Here is a 23470-nt window from a genome sequence, read left to right on the forward strand (position 1 = left end):
GGGTCAGGAAGCACCCTAGCACATCCGGGAATACCTCCACCCAGCGGGCCAAGTGCCCCACCACGCTTCTCAATACCCGTGGGGCTACTTTGGTCAGCCCTTGTGTCGTACAAAGGGGAAACTGAGGCCTAATGAGGGGCAGCGACTTGCCGCTCCACCTCCATTTGGTAGTAGAGCTGGCCCTGGGAAAAATGCAGGTAACAAAAGTCAACACTTGGTAAACACGCTCCACGTGCTTAGCCCGGAAAGACAGTATCCAATTCTGCCTCTGGGCGCTGAGCACATTGTTGGCCCTCAAGAAACCTGAGGCGGGAAAGCTGAACCCTGCGGAGGCCCCCAGACCCTGCCTTCCGTCCCCCAACCCTCGGCCCCCATTTGGGGGTGGGGCCTCTGTCGGGGTCCGGCCCGCTCTGTGCTGATCCCACCGGTTCGGCCCGCGACCCTCGCCCCCAAATCAGGCGGGGGTTCCTCACCCCTGGCCAGGGTCAGAGGTAGGCCGCAACCCCGCCAGGGCCCTACCACCCCCGCCCCGCCGTCTCCTCTCCCTCTCCCTCCCCTCCCCCCGGGAGGGAGGAGGAGACTCCGCGGCCCTCCCTCGGCCCTCCCGGCGGCGGCCGCTGTAAGCCCCGTGCCCGCTCCGCCCAGCCGCGGCGGGTCGGACGTCCGGAGCCCGCGGGTCCCCCGCCGAGGTGAGAGGGGACAGCAGTGCAGGGGGCCGAAAGCCACCGCGTCCCGGGATTTCCCTCTAGGCCGCGAACCTTCCGCGGGAGGGAAGGGGTTAAGCTGAGGGGCGTGCTGGAGGAGAGGGGAGCAGCGGGGGCTCCCGCGTCCGCAGCAACCCTCAAACTCCCAGCAGAACTTCCTAGCCTCCTCCTCGGGTTCCCCCACCTCCTGGGGCCCCAGGCCTCGGGAGTGAAGGGGCTGCGGGAGTTGGGGGAAGGTCAGGACCGCCCTCGGAATGCAGTGGGCCTGGCTGGGACGAGAGGGGGGCCGTGGCGGGCGGGGGCGGAATTTGGAACTCTCCCGGGGGACCCAACGTGGTCACCATGGCGAGTGCGGGATGGACGGGCGGCGTGGGCCAATCGGAGCACGGCGCTACTGCCCCTGTCCCGCTGCGGCTGCCAATGGGGGGCTGCGCGGCGGGGTGGGCGGGACCCCGTCGCCCAGGACCCAGAGCCCCTGTGCTCTCTGCCAGCCGCTAGGGGGAGCGGGGCGGCTGGGGAAGGGGCGAGGAAGGGAGGTTAAGGCGACTCCTGGTCTTGGGAGGACAGAAAGCGAATTTCTGAAAGGAGTGGGACAGGTGGAGTGACGGCTCAGTGCAAGTAGAAGGGAGTGGGCGTTGGTTGCCCCACCGTTCTCATGGTGTGAACAAGTGATGTCCGGCAAGCCCCTTCCCCACCCGGGGCTTCAGTTTTTCTGTCTTAAGTGTGGGTTTATGTAGGGCTGTTGTGGAAGTTGGATTAGTTCCTGTTGGCACTAGTTCTGCCCACTTGTTGGACAGAGCTTTTAGGAATCTAAAAATCTATTAGTATCTCTCCCCTTCGTACCAGTAAGGAAACAGGCCTGGAGAGGGCACGGACTTGAAGATATCACACAGAGTATCAAAGGCAGAGCTGGGACTAGTGGGAGGTCTTCTGAACAAAAGTGAATAGTTCAAGGAGTTGCTGAGAGGCCAGGGGCTCAGGTCCACCCTCATGAAAGCCCCACACACCCTCTCCCATACCAGCTATGCTTGTCCACTTGGCCTGATGCCTGAGGACCCCATCGTGTACTTTCTCCCAGGGGCATCTTGCCCCTCAGGTGATCACAACCCAGGAGGGGAGACATCCAATCCCAGCACTCTAGCGCCCTCTCCCCACCCCTCTACTTTGCTGCTAGCCCTCTGTGTGGATGTGGACAAGCAGCTAGACCTCAGCTGGCCCATTTGTAAAGAAAGGAGTTCTAATCAGTGATCTAGGATATCTGTGGCTCCACGGTCTGAGACTGGGGTACCTGGGAACAGGCCACGGGTGCCTATCCCAGGATTCAGGTTCAACCTGCAGGCCCAGCTTGCCTCCCTCCCTCTCAATCCTCTCCTGGAGGTCCACTGGCTGAAGCCTGGGCAGCAGGTCTGGGGGAGAGGCAGCCACAGTTTGTGGGCTGACCAGTCTTGGACCCTGTACTTAACCAATCAGGCTGTCCTCTGTGGTTTCCTGCCGGGCTCTGCTCCCTACCCACAGCCAGGCCTGTGGCCATAGGCCAGCCCCAGAGCCCCACCTGAAAGGTTCTGGGAGGACATAGGGGGTTTCTGAGCTGGAAGGAAGAGTAGCCATCAAGCACCGCCCACCCCGCCCCCCGCCAAATCCCCTTAGCTGGTCCTCATCTAGACCTCAACATTGCTTATTCCTTTCACTACATATTGAGAGTCATCTAAACATGCTAAGGACAAAACTCATAGTTGTCCCCCTGTGAGCCAGTTAGGCTTCCTCAGGTAAGAGGCCTGACCCCTGACTTGGCCATGAGATGACCTCTCACTCTGACCTTGGCCACAGACAGATTCAAACACCCACCTAGCTCAGAGCTTGGCCACAAAGTGACTCCTGATCCTTAGGATGGCTCAACTTTCTGTGGCTATAGGGAACCCCTAACTGTCCATCTTCCAACCATCAGCCTTGAAAGCATTTTTGCAGCATCTGCTATATACTGAGCCCTTGCTGACAGCCAGTGAGACTGAGATGCCCTTGTGGACTTCACAGTGTGGCCATTGCTGAAGAACAGGGAGGTGCTAGTGCTTTGGGAGCACTAACGTACTCTGAGTACGAAGTCAGGGAAGGCTTCCCAGAGGAGGGGTAACCAAAGATGGATCTTGAAGGATGTATAGGAGTTTGCTGCTGGAGAAAGAAAGCAGAAAGAGACATTCCAAACAGGTCCACAAGCAGCAGGAACCACTGGTCACTTTCTGTAGACAGGGCTGATGAGGACCTAGCCTGAAGCAAGTATCAAATCAAAACATTCTTGTTTCTATCCTGTGAGTGGCCAGCTGCTTCCTGGAGCAGTGAGGATGGCTGTGGGGCTGTGGTTCAGGAGCTGAGTTCCATTCAGCCCTGCTGCCTAGCTAAGGGGATACAGTCATAGTTCAGCCTTCTGCTCTCCAGCCCACTAGCCAACTTAAAGCAAATCCTGTATGCAGGGCCAGTCCTAGAGGCTCTGGGTGGTACAAGTGTCCTGTCTGAGTTGGAGGAAGCCTGTCCTGCAAGAAGAGAGAGGGCAGCTGGCCAGATTTGGCTGTGGAAGTTTGCAGGGCTGTGCTCTGCAGGTAAGGAGTGGGGCTGGGGAGATCAACGCATTTCCTGGAGGTGGTGGAACTGAGCTTGAAGGATGGGTGGGGGTTTCAGAGTTTGAGGTGGGCATTCCAAGTGGGGGAATAGCCTAAGCAGAGACCCTGAGGGTTCGAGCAGGAATAGACCTGTCTGGCTGGTGGGAGGCAGGAGAAGGAAGGGTTCGGTGGGAAAGGCTCTGTGGGCCTGTGGTGGCTGGTCCCTCCTCCACCTGCTCCTTGGGGGTTGGTGACACCCTGCGGGAATCAGGAGGCCACCCCACACACATATGCACACCCCCAGAGGAAGAAAAAGGCCCTGAGCCTGGTGGGGAAGGGCAGGCGGGGCAGAGCAGCTGGAGCCTGTCCTCAGCTGCAAGTGGAACCTCTGTATTGCATCTGATCCTCGGTGAGTGTGTACATTACCAGGACTGTGTGAGTGTGTCCCCAAGGCTGTTATGTGAGTGGGATGGGGGTTAGAGGAGGCGTTACTCGGCAGTCTAGCTGCTCTTGAGTGTGTGTGCAGGGTTCCTGATGTGCTGGGGGGTGGGCTTCTCCAGAAAACCAACCTTGGGACCTCCATCCCTTCCCACACATGTGCATACTTACACTTCAGGGGACCCTGGGCCTGTAGGAAGAAAGGCAGGAGGGCTCCTCAGAGCCCTTCTGTCCCCACTTCCCCTCCGCCAGCCCCCAGGATGGGCCCAGCCAGGCTACTGGGAGGGGAACAGGAGCTGAGTCTGGAGCCCACCCCTGCCTTTAGCGTGGGCGCCTGGAAGCCATTAGGGGCCTGGGTGGCGCCCGCCCTTCCCCTGTGCGACAGGCTTGGGATTCCTGGAAGGAGTGGGCCACCCCCTCCCTGCTGAGCCCCATGCCAGGCCTGGCAGTTCCCAGAAGCAAAGAGGCTGTGGCAGTGGCCCCCTCCCTGTCATCATCTCGGTTCAGGGGCTTCAGGAAGGGCCCAGCAGACAGGAGCCCGGCCCCAAGGACCCCTTTCTCACCACCCCCACTCCCAGCACAGCTCTGGTGGGGCTGCTGGGCTGGCACTGGGATTTCCTGCCTCCTTCCCCTCCCCCACAGGCTCTCACATTGTTTTTCTTTTCCAAGAGCTTCTCTGTGTAGAGCTGGGCCAGGAAAATGGGAAAGGAGGAGTGTGTCTGTATGTGTGTTCGTGTGTATGTATGAGTGTGTGCATCTACTTGCCTTAGGGATGAATTTGTGTCTTTGCACATCTGTATATTCATCTGTGTTGCCATGTGTATGTCTTCAGGTGTGTCTGTGACTGTGTCTACAAGTCTCTTTGTGTGCATGTAGTTGTGTGTGCATATGGGGCCATCTCTGAGTGTGCATGGTTCTGCCCGTGTCTCTTTGTGTTTACGTGTATGGGGTTGCGTGTGTGTCTGCAGATGTGTGTCTGGATGTGCATGTGTCTGTGCATGTACATGGAATCTTGGCCTACCGTCTTATGTGGAGAGACTGAGTCACAGAGGGCACTCAGCCTGCCAGGGATCCCTTGGGGAGTCAGGGATGTTCAGGGAGCTGGAACCTAGGTCTGTATGGCTGTGTCTCGGAGCATAACTCTGTCTATGCAGGTGTTATTGGGGTTGAGACACACATGTTTGTGTGTATGGAACTATGATTGGTGACAGGGCATCACCAAATACTCAAATGTCCCAAACTTGGACGATTTAAATGTGAATTTCCAGCCCCACACCTACATGACTCTTTGGGGTTAGGGCCCAGGAACTGCATTTTAAGCAAGTGTCCAGGTGAATCTGAAGGACCCCTTGATCCAGAAGCACTTATCTCCCCCACCCCTCATCCCCATTCTATAGGTGGAGAAGCTGAGGCCCAGTAAGGGGCAGTGGTTTACATGAGGTTGATGACAGAGCTGGGCCTAGAGCTGGTGGCTGGTGAAGGCAGAGACGATAAACAAAATGGACTGGAGAAATACAGTAGGATCATTGAACGGCTCTGAGGAACTATTAGGCCACAGCCTAATAATGGTTGTGTTCTCCCACAGGTTCGCCTTGTGGCTGGGAGAGCAGCGGGTAGCAGTGGCCATCATGCACCGTGGTATCACGTCCGCCACACATCCCACGCGCCGCCCCTGAGTACCAGAGTTCGAGCCCAGGGCCCGCCCCCGCGGCTGTACCATGAGCCACGGGCCGAGCCCCCGGCTGGCCGAGTCCCCGCAGCTGTCCAAGGGCAGCCTCCTGACCATCCTGGGCAGCCCGTCGCCCGAGCGCATGGGGCCGGCGGACTCGCTGCCGCCCACGCCGCCCAGCGGCACGCCCTCGCCCGGGCCCCCGCCAGCACTGCCGCTGCCGCCGGGGCCCTCTCTACTGGCTGACGGGGACTGGGAGAGCCGCGAGGAGCTCCGACTGCGGGAGTTGGAAGAGGCGCGCGCGCGAGCAGCGCAGATGGAGAAGACCATGCGCTGGTGGTCGGACTGCACGGCCAACTGGCGCGAGAAGTGGAGCAAGGTGCGCGCCGAGCGCAACCGCGCGCGCGAGGAGGTGCGCCAGCTGCGCCAGCGCCTTGACGCGCTCACCAAGGAGCTGGCGGGCGCGCGGCGCGAGCGCCAGGAGGCGCAGGGCGAGTGCGAGGCACGCGGCCGCGAGCTGGCGCGACTACGGGGCGCCCGGGGGACTGCCGACAGGACGCCGGACGGTCCTGAGACCGAGCCAGAGAGGGAGCAGGAGCCGGTGCGGGACGTCGGATCTGAGAGACCTCAGAGCAGCCAGGTATGCGGCGTGGGGCGGAGCTGCTGGGCGGGGTATAGAAGTGGGAGGGGCTGATTGTCCCGGGGCAGGGGCCGAAGCCGTGGCTGCCTGGCTCAGAAAGGTAAGGGCAGTGAGGGCCCGGTCCACAGGGAGCTTTCACTCTTTCTGGGTGTAGGGCTCTGCACCTGCAGAGCCCCAGGTCACCTCTCTTCCGGAGACCCCCGGGCACAGGGTCCCTGGTGCTGGTGGTTCCTCCACTCTCACACCTAAGTAATAAACAGTACCAAAAAATCACCTTTGAGCAGGAACAGGTTCTAAGAACTTACCTGGAAGGCACCCATTAGTAGCAGAGCTGAATCCATTCATTCGTTCAATTTGAATTTAGGGCAAGGGGTGAATTTTTATAACAGGTGTCAGTCAAAGTTTAGAGATATGGGTGTTGTCAGGGCAGTAGGGCACAGAGGCGATCCCTGATCCCGGCTTTGAGGAGGCAGCTTCACAGAAACTTTTCTGGAAGCAGTCCCATTTAAGCTGAGACTAGCAGGATGGCGCAGGAATGCGTTCCTGGTGATGGTACTTCTGTGCAAAAGCCAAGAGGCTGAGAGTGCCTGGTAAGTTTGGGAAATGCCATCCATCCTTGGATGGGCACCAAAACAGAGCGCTAAGCTCTGCGTTTGCGTTATCTAGTTAATTCTCAGAGCAACCGGAAGAGGTATTTGCTTTGTAAATGAGAACACTGAGGCAGTGAGAGGTTAAGTACCTATGGCTCCCAGCTGGTGACCGGAGTGCTGGATAGTTGACCCCAGGTGAGCTCCAGAGCCTTTGGTGATAATACCATGTCATGAACATTACTAGTGGGTGCGGAGGGCAGCCTGTCTGAACCAGCAGGCCTGTCACCAGAAGGCCATCTAGGGGCAGAGTTCAGGCTCCGGTTGCTCCCAACTCCACCCTGAGTCAGGCCAGTTCCTCTAGCTAAGATCCTTGGCTGCCCCCTCCCCTCTCCTGCCCAGCCCCCTGGACCCTATGGGCTAGAGTGGGCACTACTGCCTCTTGGTGGCTGAAACTCCTCTTCCCCAGACCTGTCTGCTGTTTGGAGGTGGCATTCCTTGCTCTTCTTTGGGGCAGAGGGTGAGAGCCCCTGTATACCAGCCAGCCTCATAGCACTATTCCTGTCCTCTCCTTGTTCTGGTTGTGAGTCACAGTCCAGGGGGTGGCAGGTAGAGTGGCGGGAGCCCTGGGGTTGCAGCCTGAGCTTGCTATCCAGCCCTGCCACGTCTGTGTTCTGTGACCCACGACAAATCCCTTATTCTCTCTGTTTCCTCATTTGTGAATTGGGACTTTGGATCAGGTGGCATCAGAGGACCCCACCCAGGCAGACTGAGATACAGGAGGAGTAGAATCTCACTCCTCAGGGAGGCCTGAGGGACAGTGTCCCAGTCTGGATAGGGAAGCCGAGGGCTGGAAGGGGAAGGACCTGGCCCAGACTCATCTGAAAAGACTGGGAAAAGCCAGGCTGGAATAGAGGCCGTGGGTGTTTTGGGTCTGTGATCAAAGGCAGGCCTTGCCAGCAGGCAAGGACAAAGAGGAAGGGGAGCCTGGCAAAGAGGAAGGGGGTTCAGCATTGGGTTAATAATCCCTCATTGCTTCCTGTCTGGGAGCTGGTTCCGCTAGCAGAGACCGCCTTACTGTATACTTTTTACCATGTCACTTATCATGTATCATGTGTTTACACCTGAAAAATGGGATCCTCAAGCCAGAATTCCTTTTGAGGGAATTTAGTCCTCATCCATTGTAGGAATCCCTGCTTCTACATTCATTCACACCAGTGTCACACCAGATGTTTGCATACTTCCAGGGACAGGGAGCTTACCACCTATTCTGGGGAATCTTCTAGGATTTCGGGAACCTTAGTGGCTGACTCTGTGTGCAGTTCCAGAAGGTGAAGGAGGAGGCCCAGAGGAGGGTGTGTCCTTCCCTCTCCATAGATGGAGAGGCAGGCAGCAGAAGAGGAAACTGGGACCCAGAAGGACTGTGTGACTTGCCCAAGGTTACCCACCAAGCTGATCCCAGACCCTGGGCCTGGGAGAGGCCATGATGAAGGCCAAGAGGATGAGGGCTCAGTGACCACTGGTCCAGCCTCCGCCTTGATCCCCACAGGAGCTGGAGCTGGTGGAGAGCCTGCTGAAGAGCAGACCGGAGGAGCCTGAGGGCTGCTGGGAGGCACGCAGTGTTGGGGCTGGGGCCCCACGGAGCAGCTCGGGCCGCCAGGAACGCAGTCGGCTGCCCTGGGAAGACACTGCCACCATCGAGGAGGATGCCTCCAAGTTGACCGCCCTGCGGCTGCGGCTAGATGAGTCCCAGAAGGTGCTGCTCAAGGAGCGAGAGTGAGTCCCAGGAGGCAGGCAGGGGCCAGGGTGGGGGATGGGTCACAGACGGTGATGCTCTCTGAAGGGGAATGGTGCTGTTTGAGTCTTAGAACTTTAGAGCAGTGGTGCTCTCCCCAGGGACCCAATGCAAGTTTTTTTTTTTTTAATTAATTCAAATAATACACGTTGGGCATCTGGATCAGACACTGCGCTCGGCAGTGAGGATACAGCCAGCAATAAGACCAGAAATCCCTGCCTTCATGGGGAGAGAGAGCCGAGGGCAAGAATAAAAGTTGGAGAGGAGGTATAGGGAGGCTGAGGTAGTGCAGCTGGGAATTTGGCTTTGGACGTAATGAGCTTGAGTTGGCAGGGATGCCGCTGGGGACGTGAATGAGTCTGGAGATCATGAGTCGGGTCTGGGCTGGAGGTGAAAATTCAAGAGTCATCAGCAAATAGATGATACTGAAAGCTGTGTGCATGGGTGAGAGTGAATAAGGAGGAGGTCAGAGGTTAGAGCTCTGGAGCCGACCAAGTTTAGAGAAAGAGGGAAGCAGTGATGGAGACAAAAGAAGGGAGCCAGTGAGGGGACAGAGAAACCAGCGGAAACCATTTCATGGAGGAGGGAGTGATTAGCTGGTTAAGTAGGAAGAAGACTGAGCACTGATCAGTGGATTTAGAACGTGGAGGTCACCAGTGAGATCAGGTCACAAGCCTGATTATGATGAATATTTTATACACCCCCTTTTCTGTCCAGAAATTAAATGCATAGATAGTATAACTTAACTACATGCATAATTCTTTCCAAAATAAACATAATGCCCTGGTGAAAATAAAGGCAGAGATCGGGTTGATGCTTCTATAAACCAGGGAACACCAGAAATTGCCGGCAAGCCACCAGAAGCAAGGGGAGAGGCATGGAACAGATTCTGTCTCACAGCCCTCAGATGAAACCAACCCCACCCACACCCTGATCTTGGACTTCGAGCCTCCAGAACTGTGAGACAGTAAATTTCTGTTTAAGCAAAGCAAACAAAACTCAACCTATTGTACTAACTGGAATATAAAGTAGAAAGGAAAGGAGTTTATAGTAAGTGTATTGTTACATGGAAATGCTCCACTAGCAGAAATAATGAAGCAGTTGGGTATGTTGTGCCTTGATATGAAAGAGTGGTGATGCTAACCATACCAGCAAATACCTCCATAGCACGTTCTCCAAGTCAGGCCCTGTGCTGGAGCCTTATGTGTATTTACCAGTTTAAGTCACCACTAGGGCAGCTAGAAAAGCAGTAGGTACAGTTGTGTGGTGTTGGCAACTCAAATACACGAATGATGTCACTGTGGTGACGAGATTGCCTGAGAGATGGACAGCCTTTGGTAAAGTTCTGTACAAAGCAAAGCTCAATCTTCCCTCAGTGTGTACAGAGATTCCGTTCCTGGAAAGCTCTGTACAAAAGGTACTTTCTCTTTATATGTAAATTGGAGTGAGGTTCTAGGCTTAGGCCATTCTCACCCCCAAGGCTGTGGAGTGGGACATGTACTCCTTATATGGAATACAGGATAATTCCTGATGGACAGGATGTCCTAGGCATTGTAGGGCATCATATCCCTGGTCCCCGCCCACTAACTGACCCTCAGACATTGTGATAACCAGAAATACCGCCACGGATTTTTGACATGCCTCCTAAAGGCTAGCTCATCTCTTTTGAGATCCCATGTTAGAGGTGTAAAATATTAACCTTTCAGAATGGGAGACCAGTGCAGTGTGGAGCACCGTGTCCCAGGGCCAGGCACCATGCTTGTTACCCACAGCGACTCATGCCCATGCAGGGCAGAGTGCAGGGTGGGGGTCATGAGAGAACATGGGACTCCCACCCAGTGATGATGATAAGAGGGGAGCCCAAGTTCTGCAAGTCACTGGAAAGGTTTTCAGGCTTTTCCAACTGCAGAACTGTTTCCAAACCAAGCCTTACAGAGGACCACAGTATATAAAACAGATAGGAAAGAATGAGGGTCTCATTTGGCAGGTGAGCCCAGAGCCAGAGAGAGGAAAGCATTTGCTGGGGATGCCCGGCGCCCTGGAGGACTGCTCGCCTCCCCACACTGGGAGCTGGGCACCTGCAGTTGTGCAGGGAGAAATGCAAGACCGGGTGCCTGCTGCAGTGTGGGGTGCCAGGGCCTTGAATACTGAGGCAAGGACTTTAGATGTGAGCTTGACAGGTAAAGACTGCACAGGAGGACTCAGCAGAGGCCCCAGTGGCTCACCCCCATGTCTGCCCCTTCCTCCTCCCTCCCCTCCCCAGGGATAAAATGGCACTGAGCAGGAACATCGAGAAGCTGGAGGGGGAACTCAGCCAGTGGAAGATCAAGTATGAGGAGCTGAACAAGACCAAGCAGGAGATGCTCAAGCAAGTGAGTCTTGGAGACCAAGGGGGCTTCCTGGAGGAAGCAGTACTGCACTGTTGAATTTCAGCAATAGGAATATAAGAAAGAAGAGAATTTATTCATTCACTGTCAAGCACCAGCCTTGTGCCTTGCACTGTTCTGAGTGCTGGGGCAGATGGTGTACCTGCTTCCAGGAACTCACCTTGTCAGGGGGGTGGGGAGACCAACAGTAACCAGGTATATAAATTCAGAAGCTGTGAAAGAGTCAAAACACAATCAAAGAGATGAGGTGGTGAGTCATAAAAGGCCTCTCTAGAAGGGTGACATTTGAGGCAAGACCCAAAGTGGTAAGACGAAGGCACTCAAAAAATAAATAAATAAATAAAATTAAATTTAAAAATAAAATAAAACTGAATTTAGAGGAGCCAAAAAAAAAGAAAGAAGGCACTCAAGAAGAGATGGGAGCAGAATTCCTGGACAAAGGCACAGCAAGTGCAAAGGTCCTGAGGCCAAACAAGCCTGGTGTATTCAAGAAATAGAGGCCAGTGAAGCTGGAGGTTAGTGAGAGATGAAATTACAAGGGGAGCTAAATCCCACAGGCCTTGTAGACCAAGACAGAGGGGGAAAGTCTGGATGTAATGTTCAGTGGGTGCATAGTGGGTGCGAGATCTTGCTGAAGCCTCACAGCAGTCAAAGAGGCTGGGTCCTGATGCCCCTATCTTACGGATGAGGAAACTGAAGCTCCAGCTGGCAGGAGAGGAGATTCCACTCGGAGTCTGGAGCTGGCTGGGGTCAGGCTGGGCCTCCCTTACTACTTGTGCAGGCCCTGATGGCCACCAGGGGGCACAGCCACCCAAGGAAATCAGAGCTGGATCCCTGCTTTTCCAGAAGGCAGGAGGATCACAGACCTCAGAGCCTGAAACTGCCCTGGAAGACTGGTCTTTAAGTAGACTCTCTTAAGGAGTCTCCTAAAATAGAGCTTCCCAGACACCACCCTCACCCTTGTAAGTCAGCATCTTTGAGGGTTGGGTCCAAGAGTCCGTCTTTTTAATCTTTTCCAATTGTGTAATCCTTTGAAGAAAAGTGAGTAAAACACAACTGTGCGGTTTTACAGATACTTAATTATAAAGACTCTCTTGTATATCTGGCTTCTTTCCTTCAAGATTAAGTGTTTAAGGCTCATCCATGTCACTGCAAAGAGTTTGCCAGTTTTTTCTGCTGTACTAAGGAATCTGCAGTATTTTAAAAGCACACCAGGCAATTCTAATGTGACCAGCCCCACATCCACAGGCACACCTGCATCCACTGGGTACATTCGGCCAGTGTTCACTGAGGGCTGCCCTGTGCCCAGGCCATATAGGGATACAAAGGTGGGCAGGCAGACACGCAGTCGTTCTAGTGGGGGATGGGATGGAGAAGTACCCCCTCTAGGCAGAGAGGACAAAAGAGGCCTCCCCTAAGAAGGGGCATTTAGGGCAAGACCTGAGAAAGAAGTCAGTTCTTCAAGATACCTTGGAAGGACGGTACCAGGCAGAGGGAACCACACAGGCAAAGCCTGCCGTGGACAGGATCTTGTGTATTTGAGGACTGGAGAGGAGGCTGCGGTGCCCAGAGCACAGAGAACTCAAGGGAGGGGATGGGAGATGAGGTCTAGGGGAGATGGGCAGGAGTCCAGTCTTGTAGGGCTTCGTGGGACCATAGGGAGGGGTCTGTCTTTATTTGAAGGAACCTGGGGATGGGAATATGATTGGATTTATCTTTTTCAAAAGCTCACCCTGGGCTACTGTTACAGAAAATGGTTGACGGACGGTGGAGGGGTCGTGGGTAGTCTAAGAGTAGACACTGGGAAACTAAATAATGAGGTAGGAGGTGAGAGATGCTGGAAGAGGCAGAAGCTGTCAGATTTGGGGTCTGTTCTGGGGGCCTATTTGACCTCTTGCAGAGCCCTCTTGAACCAGTGCCCATCCCCCAGGGCTGGTGGTCCTCCCATAACCAGGCTGTGCTATCTCATGCAGCTCAGCATCCTGAAAGAGGCCCACCAGGATGAGCTGGGCCGCATGTCTGAGGACCTGGAGGATGAGCTGGGTGCGCGCTCCAGCATGGACCGGAAGATGGCAGAGCTGAGGGGTGAGGTGAGGCCACCAGCAAGGCCTGGGAGGGCCTGGGGCTGGAGGGGCCAGGGGCCCTGTCTCCATCAGTCAGTCACTCACAAGCGGGTGGGAACCGGGCCTTTGCCCTGAGGAGGAACCAGCGACACCCCGAGGGTGCTCTAGTCTTCAGGGGATGGGCCTCTCTTCCACACAGACCAGAAGCGCCCTCACATCCTGCACACCGTGAAATAAGCCCTGGCTAATTATAGCCACTGCAGCTGGACCTGCTTCCTGGAGCCAAAACCGGCTAAAGGAGGCGGCGGGGTGGGGGAGCATCGAGCTCAGGCCCTTCCATGCCCCTTCCCTTGGGATCCTCCCCTGTCGTGCCCTGTTGCAGATGGAACGGCTGCAGGCAGAGAATGCTGCCGAGTGGGGTCGCCGTGAGCGGCTGGAGACTGAGAAGCTGGGCCTGGAGCGGGAGAACAAGAAGCTGCGGGCGCAGGTCGGGGACCTGGAGGAGGCGCTGGCCCGGCGGCGGCGGCAGACAGCCAGCGCACTGGACTGCGACCTGCGGGCCAGCCAGAGTGCGCTCTTCGAGAAGAACAAGGTGAGGCAGTGGGTGGCGCAGCCAGAGCTGGGCAGAGCACCTCTTGTGTGTCCAGCTCCAACTCGCAGGGGGCCCGGGACCCTGGAATAGCAGCTGAGGGCAGATGTAGTGATCGTCCTGCAAGCTGCTCCCCTGGGTACCCGCTGTGGGCCAGGCTCAGGGATAATCACAGCTGCTGCATTTATTGGGCACCACTATAGGCCAGGTTCTGGGTCAGTGCCTTTTGTCCATTATATCACTTGACCCTCTCAACATCTCTTCTATTTACCCAACAAATGTTTATTGAGCACCAGCTATTTGTAGGCCTTGTTCTGGGTGCTGGGGACAGAGCAGTGAACAGACAGGATGGACATGGCCTCCCCTCATGGACCTGATGGCCCAGGGGAACGCAGACATCGCTCTCTCTGTCACACACTCACGCTGATCACACAGCTCCATGGCTGGCGACAGGAAGTGGGATAGGGAATACCAGGGGGCCTGGTTTAGGTCCAGTGTCCTGGGGAGGCTTCCCTGAGGCAGTGACGTTTGAGCTGAGATCTCAAGAAAAAGCAGAAATTGACTGGTGGCGAACTGATTGGGGAGAAGATTTAAAAATAACTTGGATACACATCCCATGGTGACAGATACATGGAGCTTTGGAGGAATAAGGGAAGCCAGTGTGGCTGGAGGGGAGTGGGCAAAGGGGACATGTTAGGCGAGGCAGAAGCTTGGGGACCACCTGTGAAGAGTAAGAGGCAAGTGTGAACAAGTTGCGGTTCTGAGTGCTCACTGACTGCTGTGTGTAAGGCAGATAGAGGGGCAGGGCAGTGGGGAGTCTGTCACCATTTCCTGGGGCAGCAGGAGATGATGGAGGCCAGGACTGGGCTGAGGTTGGTGGAGATGGAACAAAGAGGCTGGATTCAAGAGACCGTTAGGTAGTGCCTACCCCCATTTTATGGATGTGAAAACTGAGGCTCAGAGAAATCACAGAGCTCAGAGGTGGGCAGCTCCTTTCTTGGTGGCTCATCCTCTTCCCAGACACTCTGGCTTCTAATATCTTTTCTTCCAATATCCACTCACCAGCTTCACTCATCCCCAGACCCAGGGTTTTAAATGCACACCAAAGAATCCTGACTTCATCCCTCCCCAGAAAACCTGACTCAGCTCTCGTAGGCTGCTGGACACCTCCATGTCATCTCCAGTCGGCACCTCAAAGTTACATGTCCAGAATGGAGCCCCTGATTCCACCCACTTCTCCCCTCATTGCCCCCCAAGCCTTCTCACCTCACTAGATGACCCCTCTAGCCTCTAGCTGCTCAGCCAACTGCAGTGCTAGTATTGCAGACAGCAGGTGGAGAGGTTCTGGGAAGAAGGGACACCAGCACCCCTAGAACTGCCTGACCTGGGGCTCCCTGACATGGTGCCCTCCCCCATGGAGCCCTACCCCCATCTCTGCTCCCTGGCAGGAGCTGGCCGACCTGAAGCACGTGCACGGCAAACTGAAGAAACAGTTCCAGGAGAAGGTGGCAGAGCTGGCACACGCCAACCGGCGGGTGGAGCAGCATGAGGCAGAGGTGAAGAAGCTGCGGCTGCGAGTGGAGGAGCTCAAGAAGGAGCTCGCCCAGGCTGAGGATGAGGTGAGCACCCTCTGGGGCCCAAAGGGCAGCCCGCAGACCTCAGCTGGGGTAGGTGGGAATGGGCTGCAGGGCCCTCCTGGGTCACTCAGTGCTAGGTCCCTGATGCCTGGCATGAGCCTAACTCTCAGGAGGCACCCAGGGTAGAGCGGGTGGGTGGGTGACAGATGGTGTGTGAGTAGGAGGATGGGAAGAAAAATAGACAGATAAAGTGGATGAGTGGTTGAATAGATGAGTGGATGAATGTGGAGGTGGTTAAGTAGAAGGACAGAAGGATAACTCCACGGTTGGATAAACTGATAGGTGAAGGAATAGGTGGACAGATGGAAGGGAGAGGGAGAGAGAATAGATGGATGAAATATAACAACAGATGTCTGATGCGTGATTGGGTGGATAAGTGGATAGGTGGGTGGATGTATGGATGGATGAATGGCTAGGAAAATGGGTAAATGGATGGATGGATGATGGATGACTGAGTGGACAGTGGAAAAATGGACAGACAACTGACTGGGTCAGTGGATGGAAGAATGAATGGACAGAGGGAAAGAAGGACAGAAGGTTGGATAGATGGAAAATTAGGCATGGGAGGGTGGAAGGACACATGGGTAGGATGAATGGGTGGCTAAATAGATTAATGAATGATGAGTGCATCGTTGGGTATATCACTGGGCAGATGGATATTTCCAAGGATGAATGGTCAGATGGACAGATTCATTGGGATAGATGAGTGGGTGGGTTGATAGATGGATCAGTGGCTTGGCGCAATGGAGGCTGGGTAGGTTTGGAAGGGAGGGGCAACAGGGAAGAAAAGGAGCAAAAGGGATGTTTCCCTGGAGGAGGTGGGCCTTGGTCTGGGCCTCAAAGGAGAGAGAGGAATTACTCTCCAGGAAGGACATTCTCACAGAGGAATGGCAGGAGTGGCTGGTCCTAAGCAGGTGGCAGGCTGGGCTGGCCCAACCCAAGGTGACCCCCATGCTCTTTGCCCTGCTCACCCCCCAGTTGGACGAGGCTCACAACCAGGCGCGTAAGCTGCAGCGATCGCTGGACGAGCAGACGGAGCAGAGTGAGAACCTCCAAGTGCAGCTGGAGCATGTGCAGTCCAGGTGGGCCCCAGCCTGCAGCCCCTTGGGGAGAGGATGCCCAGCCAGGGCAGAGACACTTCCAGCTGAGGGAAGCCTCCGGGTCAGGGTTGGAGCCCGGAACTCTTGGGCTAGTGGGGAAGACAGAGAAGGAAGAGATCTGGGCACCCTGGGGCCAGAATCCTGCCCCCTCCAGGAAACCTGGGAAGGGAGTGCAGGAAGTAAGACCAGCTGGAGCCCTGGAATTGTCTCCTGCAGCCAGAGGATAGGAAGAGGTCAGGGCCAAGGTGGGGCAGCAGGTAGGGCCAGTTGGTCTGGGGAGTCTTGATAAAAAGAACAAGCAGCCCCAGGGTCCCCAGGCTGGGGCAACCCCAGGCCAGCTAGGATCTGAGGGATTGGAGGGCAAGGAACCATGGAGGAGCCCTGCCCCCCACCTCAACTGCAAGCAGGCCCCATCAGCCTCAGTGAGAGAGGACCAGAGGGTCTGGGGGACCCACTCTGCATTCCTCCCCTGCCTCCCTCCCAACACTCCCTGACTCCCCTTAGAGCTATGAGATGTCAGAGAACATTCAGTTCAAGCCCCTCCCCGTTTCACAAGCCCCCATCTGAGAGACGCCATCTCCACGACTAACTCCTCCTGCGCCAGCCCAGCAGAGGCACTTACTTATATTCCCTTATTTCACAGAATAGACAGAGCCCAGGCTCTGCAGCCAGACTGCCTGGGTGGTGGCAATTCTGGCTCTACACTGAGTAGCTGTGTCATTTGGGGCCACTTACTTAACCTCTCGGTGTCAGTTTCCTCACCTGTAAAATGGGACTGATAACAATTCTTACCTCTTGGTTGTGGGACTCAAATGAGCTGATCTGTGCTTATAAAAATACCTGGCACATAATAAATGCCAAATAGTAGCAGGGCTTTTGTATTTGGGTCAGATATTGTGCTCCAAGAACCACGCTCCTGTGAGAGAAGGGAAGGGAACGTTTTTTTTTTTTTTCCTGGAGGGCTGGCAGACAAGGAAACTAAGGCACAAGAGGTAAGTCCTTCCACGGCCACATAGCTAGTGAGTGGTCAGGCCACATCGCCCGGCCCCTGGCCGTCTGTCACCTGAGCCCTTATATTTACAGTACACGTACAACGTGTGCTGAGTTTCCATGGCTAAGAGTGCAGGCTACGGAGCCAGACCTAACATCTGGGTGACCTGGCCAACTGAGGCTGTTTCCCCATCTGCTTGAGATGTTGCCTGTAAAGGGTTGTGCAGGGGTGCAGGCATGAGTCCAAGTCAGGCCTAGGGTCTGGCCAGCTCTGCCCACTCCGACTCCCCAGCACACACCCCTCAAAAGGCCTCCTAGCCTTGGGGCTTTCCCGCAGTCTTGGCCACATTCTTTGGGAGTCATAAACTCCCAAAATGGGCAGGCTGGCTCTGCCTGGCCTCTCAAGTGCTTCCATCAGGGAGGGTGGGGCTGCCCGGGACCGCTGCCTTGTTTTATTTCCCAACTTTTTGTGCTTTAATGTTCCGGGGACAGCTCACTAAATCACAGTGCAGTAATGGAGGCCCCCGCCTGTGCCCCTCCCTGCCATGTTAATAATTCATGCCTTCCAGTAAGATGCATCCTGGGCGGCTACTCTGCTGGAGGGTGGGGAGCCAGGGGAGAGGGGGGATGGGCGCTTCCTCTACCAGCTCTTCTTAGAGGCGAAGTTTGCCTCGTAAATTTTGGCTTTGGGAATTTTAACGTGGGGAAGAACTAGGGTGGAGCACGTTCTGACATTGGGGATGTAGGCCACTCAGGACCCCCACCCCCCAACTCTCTCCCTATCGTCTTTGGAGCCTGGCTTGGGTTTGTATCCCAGTAGTGTGACCTTGAGCCAGATGCTTCACCTCTCAGAGCCGAGCCCCATGCTCTGCTGTCTGTGGGACTTTGGGCAAATTCCTTGACTGCTTTGTGCCTCAGTTTCCTTGTCTGTAAAATGGGGGCTGACGGTAGCACCTCCCTCATTCCAGGGGCTCCCAGGAGGATGAAGTGAGATGAGGTAATGTTTGTAAAAGGCCCAGTCTGGTGTCTGGCAGCAGGGAAGTGCTAGGGAAGACGTAGTTGCTGTCAGCACCAGCTGATTAGACTCGTCCCTGACCCGCCTGCCACCCCACCCCACAGGCTCCGCAGGCAGCAGCAGAACGCCCCCCTCTTTGGAAAGATCCGCAGTGCTCGCTTTGGTGCTGAGGAGGCGGGAGACGGAGCCAGTGACCTGGACGAGGATGAGGACCTGCAGATCCAGGTGGCCTAGAGCTCCCAGGGCTGGGCAGGACTGGCCCACAGCCCAGGCCTCTGGGTGGCCAGGCCAACCAGCCACTCAGACTGATGCAGCTGCCTGTACTCATTCTGAGAGCAGACCCCTGTCTGTGCCACGGACGACTTCCTTCTCTCCCACAGTGGGCATGGGTGGTCCTACCTTCCTACCCGCCGTGGAAAGGAAGCCATGCCCATGTTTTATATATATATATATTTTATATATATATATATTTTATATATATATGTGCCTGGGGTCCTTGGACCCATTTGGTTTTATAAACATAGGACCTCTCCAAGACTCAGTCTAGGAGCCCTGTTCCACCCAGAACCTTCATCAAGGGGGAAGGGGCATCAAAGGAAGGCTGTTGGGGCTTCCACCCAGGCTGTCTCTCTGAGCCTTGAGGGTAAGGTGGGGACTGTGGCTGTTACACAGCACAATGTGATAAACCCAGTCTTTTGTAATAAATGGAGTTTGGGTTCTCAGGGCAGAGTCCTGAGAATGTGGCAAATGTGGGCAGGTGGCATGGGGACAGACAGGATTAGCCTGCACCTGGCACTGACCCTGAGCTCAAGAATGTTGTTATTAAGTCCCTAAATGACTTAATGAATGACTGTGAGAAAGAATGAGTGAATGAACACCAACCACTGAATGGTCTGGAATCCAGCTCCTATGAGGGGAAGGAGATGGTATGGCCCATGTCTAATCTGAAGGAGACTTCAATCCTGGCACCAAATAAACTCAAATCTCTGCTTTGCTCCTTATTGGCTGTGCAACCCTGGGGAAATTACTTGCCCTCTCTGAACTTCAGTTTCTTCACCTATAAATTAGACGTCTCATAGAGCCATCATGAGAATTAGATGAGTTCATCTGGAGCTCAGTAAAGGTTAGTTGTTATTGAAATATTTGAAGGTATGCCCTGGAGAGGAGGGATTTGCCATCTGGGTTCTGCCATAAGGGATGATGTTCAGGCCACTGACTGGTAGGAGTTTACCCAGAGGTAGGTTTGAACACAACAAATAATGAATTCTTTTATTATTCCCCTAGCCTTGGTCTAGGTAGTGAAATTACAGGTAATTTTATTTTTGATGCTTAATTTTGAAACCTTCTATAACCAGCCGATTTATATTAAATCTGGTGAGAAATGTTATTAAAAACACGGTAGCATACATTTTTGCATCTTTGCAAGTTCAGGTGGCATTCAAGACACCTGCCCTTGATGGGAGCTTTCCATGAATTCTCAGCAGCGGGGCCTGCCTTCTGCAGGAGGAGGCAGTGTCGGAGCGGTTCCAGCGGGCGGGGGATGGTGAGTTCCCTGTGTTCAGAGGTGAGCATGGAGAAGCTGGGCTTGGAGCAGGGGCCTGGCGCCGAAGAGGAGTTAAACTCTGTGGATAAAGGGGCTCCCTACCTGGGGTGGGAAGCTGTACTCAATGACTTTCTCTCTTGTCGTGGCCCAGCCTGAGGGACCCCTGGGGTGGTGGTACTGGGACCCATGAGGTGCCACCAGCCCTGAAGGCTGAGAGGAGGGGAGAGGCAGGCCCAGGAACCCAGCACGGGGGGTCATAAATACATGAACTGAACATGCCCCCTGTTGCGGAGCATAAACTAACCATGCTGAAGACATGGGGTTTGTTGTGGCAGAGAGGCTCCAGGTCCTGGCTTGGGCTCTGAGGCGGGAGGATGGAGTGGGTGAGACCCAGCCACGTGGATCTCCCCTGGTGGGCTTGTCCCCACATGCCAGGGCCAGCAGAAAGGTGCTGTGGAAAGAGGACCATTTCCTGCAAGGGGTCTTTCTGTTTTCTCTCCCAAACAGGAAGCAGGCCCCAGAAGAGGCTGAAAGTGCTGCCCTTTGACCCCTGGGAGCCAGGAGCCAGGCGCTCACTGACAGCAGCCCTGAGAGCAGGCCCCCAGGCGGACCTGCCATTCCAGACACGGAGCAGACCGTCCGGCACGGCAGGATCCCCTAGACTCCCTGGCACCTCCAGCAAGATAGTGCTGAGCGGGGCCCCATTACAGCCCCTCGCGGCGGGCGGGGCCGCTCCTGGGAATGGCAGTGAGGAGAGGGTCTGGCCTCCCACCTCCGTTGTACAAGGGAAAATCAACGTCTTGGGAGGGGAAGCCCAGCTGCAGACTCCGAACTGCAAGATTCTCTGGGCCTAGAAATCATGCTGCCTCCCTGCTCACAGCCCTTCGTCCCGCTGGTCGTGGTAGCAACATCTGCGAATAGAAGCGTCAGCTTTGGCTCACATGATGCTTTAAAAACTATATTTAATGCATTGCTAAAGTTAATAATGGGAAGTTTTCTCATAAAAATGTGGATTTCCTCCTCTTGAGAAATCAGCACTCAGACCCTGCTGTGCTCACACTCCTGTGTGGCTGCAGCTGCTGGGCTGAGAGGCAGGAGCTCCCTGAGATGGGGCACAGGCACCCCGTGAGCCACAGTCCCCACCACTCCCTGCAGCCTTACCTCATCTCTATTACTGCTTGGCTCCTGGGGGCGTGTGAGTGTCTTTCCTCTGGCCTAATCCAGTCTTTAAGCAGGTGAGAAAATTGAGTGACTGAAAAGGGGAGTTGCTGGCCAAGTGCACATGTTCCTCACAGGTTCAGAACTCCTACAGGCTCCTTATTACCTCAAGAGTGACTGCCAAGAACAGTGAACGTGTACTAAGCCACACTGTGTGCTTCAAAGCCCTGTGAGGCAGGCACGCCCATCCTCATCTCACCCAGGATGCAGAGGCTCAGAGGGAGCAAAGTAACTGTCCCAAGGCCACATAGCTGGTTAGTGGTGACCCTGGCATTCCAGGTCAGGCAGTCTGAGGCCAGAGCCCACCCTCCTGATTACGATGCCTGTCCCCTAGCCCTCCAGGGCAAGGCCCAATTTGGCACAGCCCCTGCCCCCCTCTGCAGCCCCACCCCACTCCACAGACCTTGCAGCTTGAACTCCCTTCCTGCCGCCCAGGGTTGACCCTCCCCCATCAAAATCCCATCAGCCCTTTAAAGCTCGGCCTACTTGGTTCATTCTTAGAGTGTTAGTGTGTTGTGTGCTTATCTGCTTCTCCCACCCCTCCAGATGCTCCTGGAGGGCAGTGAATCCTTGTAGCAGCCAGCGCAGTGCCCTGGGCCTAGTGAGCATCTTTAAAGAAGGGAGAGAATGATGGATGGTTGGGATGGTAGAAGGCTAAAGCCAGACTCCAGCTTCACTGCAATACCCGCAGGACCAGTCTTAGATATCTTTCTTCTGGTCAGCTAAGAAGTCTCCAGAGACAAATGACCAGGTACTGAAAGTATCAGCAGCTCAGGGGCAACAGTGCCAGGGCCTCTTCTCCCAGGACTGGAGTGCCTGGACAAGCTGGAGAACCTGCTAGGCCAGGCACCACCCTACCCAGCCCCTCCTCCCCCTGCAGCATGAGACCAGGGGCCCTGGAGTCTGCCCTCTGAAGGCTTGGCTTCCCCTTGTTCTCCAGCCCAGTTCGTTTTGCCCCTACCAGGCAGCCCCTAGGGATCCCTGCCTTTAAATCTATGCCCAGGAGTGAGTCCCTGAACCCCAGCTCTCCAGACAAGCTTGGCTTCTAGATCCAACCACTTTCTGAATAGCTGTGTGTCTTCTGGCAAACTCCTGCGCCTCTCTGGGCTTTCATTTCCTTATCTATAAAATGGGAAAATAGCAACTGAGTTCTCCAAACCCATGTCCAATAATATGCTTTCACTGGTAGTAGTATTTTTTGGCTTCCCTTATGCTCTGCAGTCCCTCCCAAGAGCCCAGTGCCCTGTCTGCCTAGGGGCCCACCAGCCACCCTGGGCACCCCTCTGGGGCAGTGGGGTGGGGTAGAGAAAGAGGCAGCACCCAGGAACCAGCTGCAGTTCTCAGCCCACTCCCTCCCCACCACCACCCAGCTCCTCTACTAATTGCAGGATTGCAAGATGCCAGCTGCCTCCCAGGCCCCAGGCGGGTGCCTCCTAATGGATCAGAGGTTCCCTGGAAAGCCTCCCAGTTCTCCTCCAGCCCCACAGACCCAGCTGCGCTGGGATGGTCTCCATGGTGTTCAGACTTTACTCTGGGAGGGGGCCTGAAAATGTGTAAACCTGAAGCCTTGCTTGGGCTCTCCCATTTCCCAGGCTTCCCCCACATCAGAGAGGAGCATTCTTGCCTCCCCCTTCCCAGCTCATGGACTAGCTGGCTCCCCACTGCTGGACAAATACAGCCCACATCCTCACTCCACATCCTGACCCATGGGGGGCTTCAGACTGCCCTTAACACATTCCCCAATGGCCTTGGTTTCTGCACCCGGGAACCGAATGCTCTAGGATAAAGTCCAGACAGACCCCCTTTCCCTCCCCAACTGGCTTCCTCTCCTCACCTGCCCCACGCCTGGAGCACCAGTGGTCAGACGAGGCAACAGCTCCACAGTGACTGGGATGTGCCTCATCTGCTCTCACACGCCAAAAAATACTACTACCAACTGAAAGCATATTAAGCTCTGAGGGTAGGGGTCCTGCCTGTGAAGATCTGGATCCCCCAGGAAAGGAGGGAGAGCATGCGCTCCTCCGTGGCGTCATTTCACTTTAATCTTCACAACAATGCCCAAGGTGGACAATGGCAAGATGAGGAAAGAGAGGCCCTGAAAGGGAAGGAACCAGCCAGTAAATGACAGGGCCAGGATTCAAATCCAGACAACTCCGAAGACCAAATGTTCTCAGCTACAGCCCTCAGCCCAGGTCTGAGCCCAGTTCAAAGAAGATGCTCTGTGAATGTTCAGGGAAGGGGAAGAGGGAAGGAAGAGTAAGGGAATGATGGTGCGAACCACTGTCACCAACCCCTCTTCCCTTGAGATCACTCAAGTCTCTCTCATCTAGCACCTGACATGATGCTCTAACTTAGACAGGTTGGAGCTGGGAACCTCATTACCTAGATGAGTAAACTGAGGCCTAGAGAGCAAAGTGGCTTATGCTAGAGCACCCAGCAACTGTGTCCTGGGAATCCACAGGTTTTATAATAGGGTCATAATCCTTCACTCCTTTGACCTCCAC

General features: G+C 55.2%; 1 protein-coding gene across 2 annotated transcripts; it reads left to right on the forward strand.

Annotated features, from left to right (window-relative positions):
- Positions 1-533: 533 nt before the first annotated feature.
- On the forward strand, positions 534-19206 carry CCDC102A (coiled-coil domain containing 102A). 2 transcript variants are annotated; one of them, XM_074370681.1, is made up of 10 exons: positions 534-689; positions 3170-3295; positions 5319-6042; positions 8179-8405; positions 10688-10796; positions 12785-12901; positions 13257-13466; positions 14912-15082; positions 16079-16182; positions 18310-19206. In XM_074370681.1, exons 3-10 carry the CDS (start codon positions 5452-5454, stop codon positions 18437-18439), a joined length of 1659 nt encoding a protein of 552 aa, XP_074226782.1. In that variant the 5' UTR covers positions 534-689; positions 3170-3295; positions 5319-5451; the 3' UTR covers positions 18440-19206. The 2 variants fall into 2 exon arrangements, with proteins under 2 accessions (XP_074226782.1, XP_074226781.1); XM_074370680.1 differs by lacking the exon at positions 3170-3295 and having other exon boundaries at positions 535-689.
- The last annotated feature ends 4264 nt before the right edge of the window (positions 19207-23470 follow it).

Source organism: Camelus bactrianus, chromosome 9 (assembly GCF_048773025.1).
Source record: "Camelus bactrianus isolate YW-2024 breed Bactrian camel chromosome 9, ASM4877302v1, whole genome shotgun sequence".
NCBI classification, from domain to species: Eukaryota; Metazoa; Chordata; class Mammalia; order Artiodactyla; family Camelidae; genus Camelus; species Camelus bactrianus.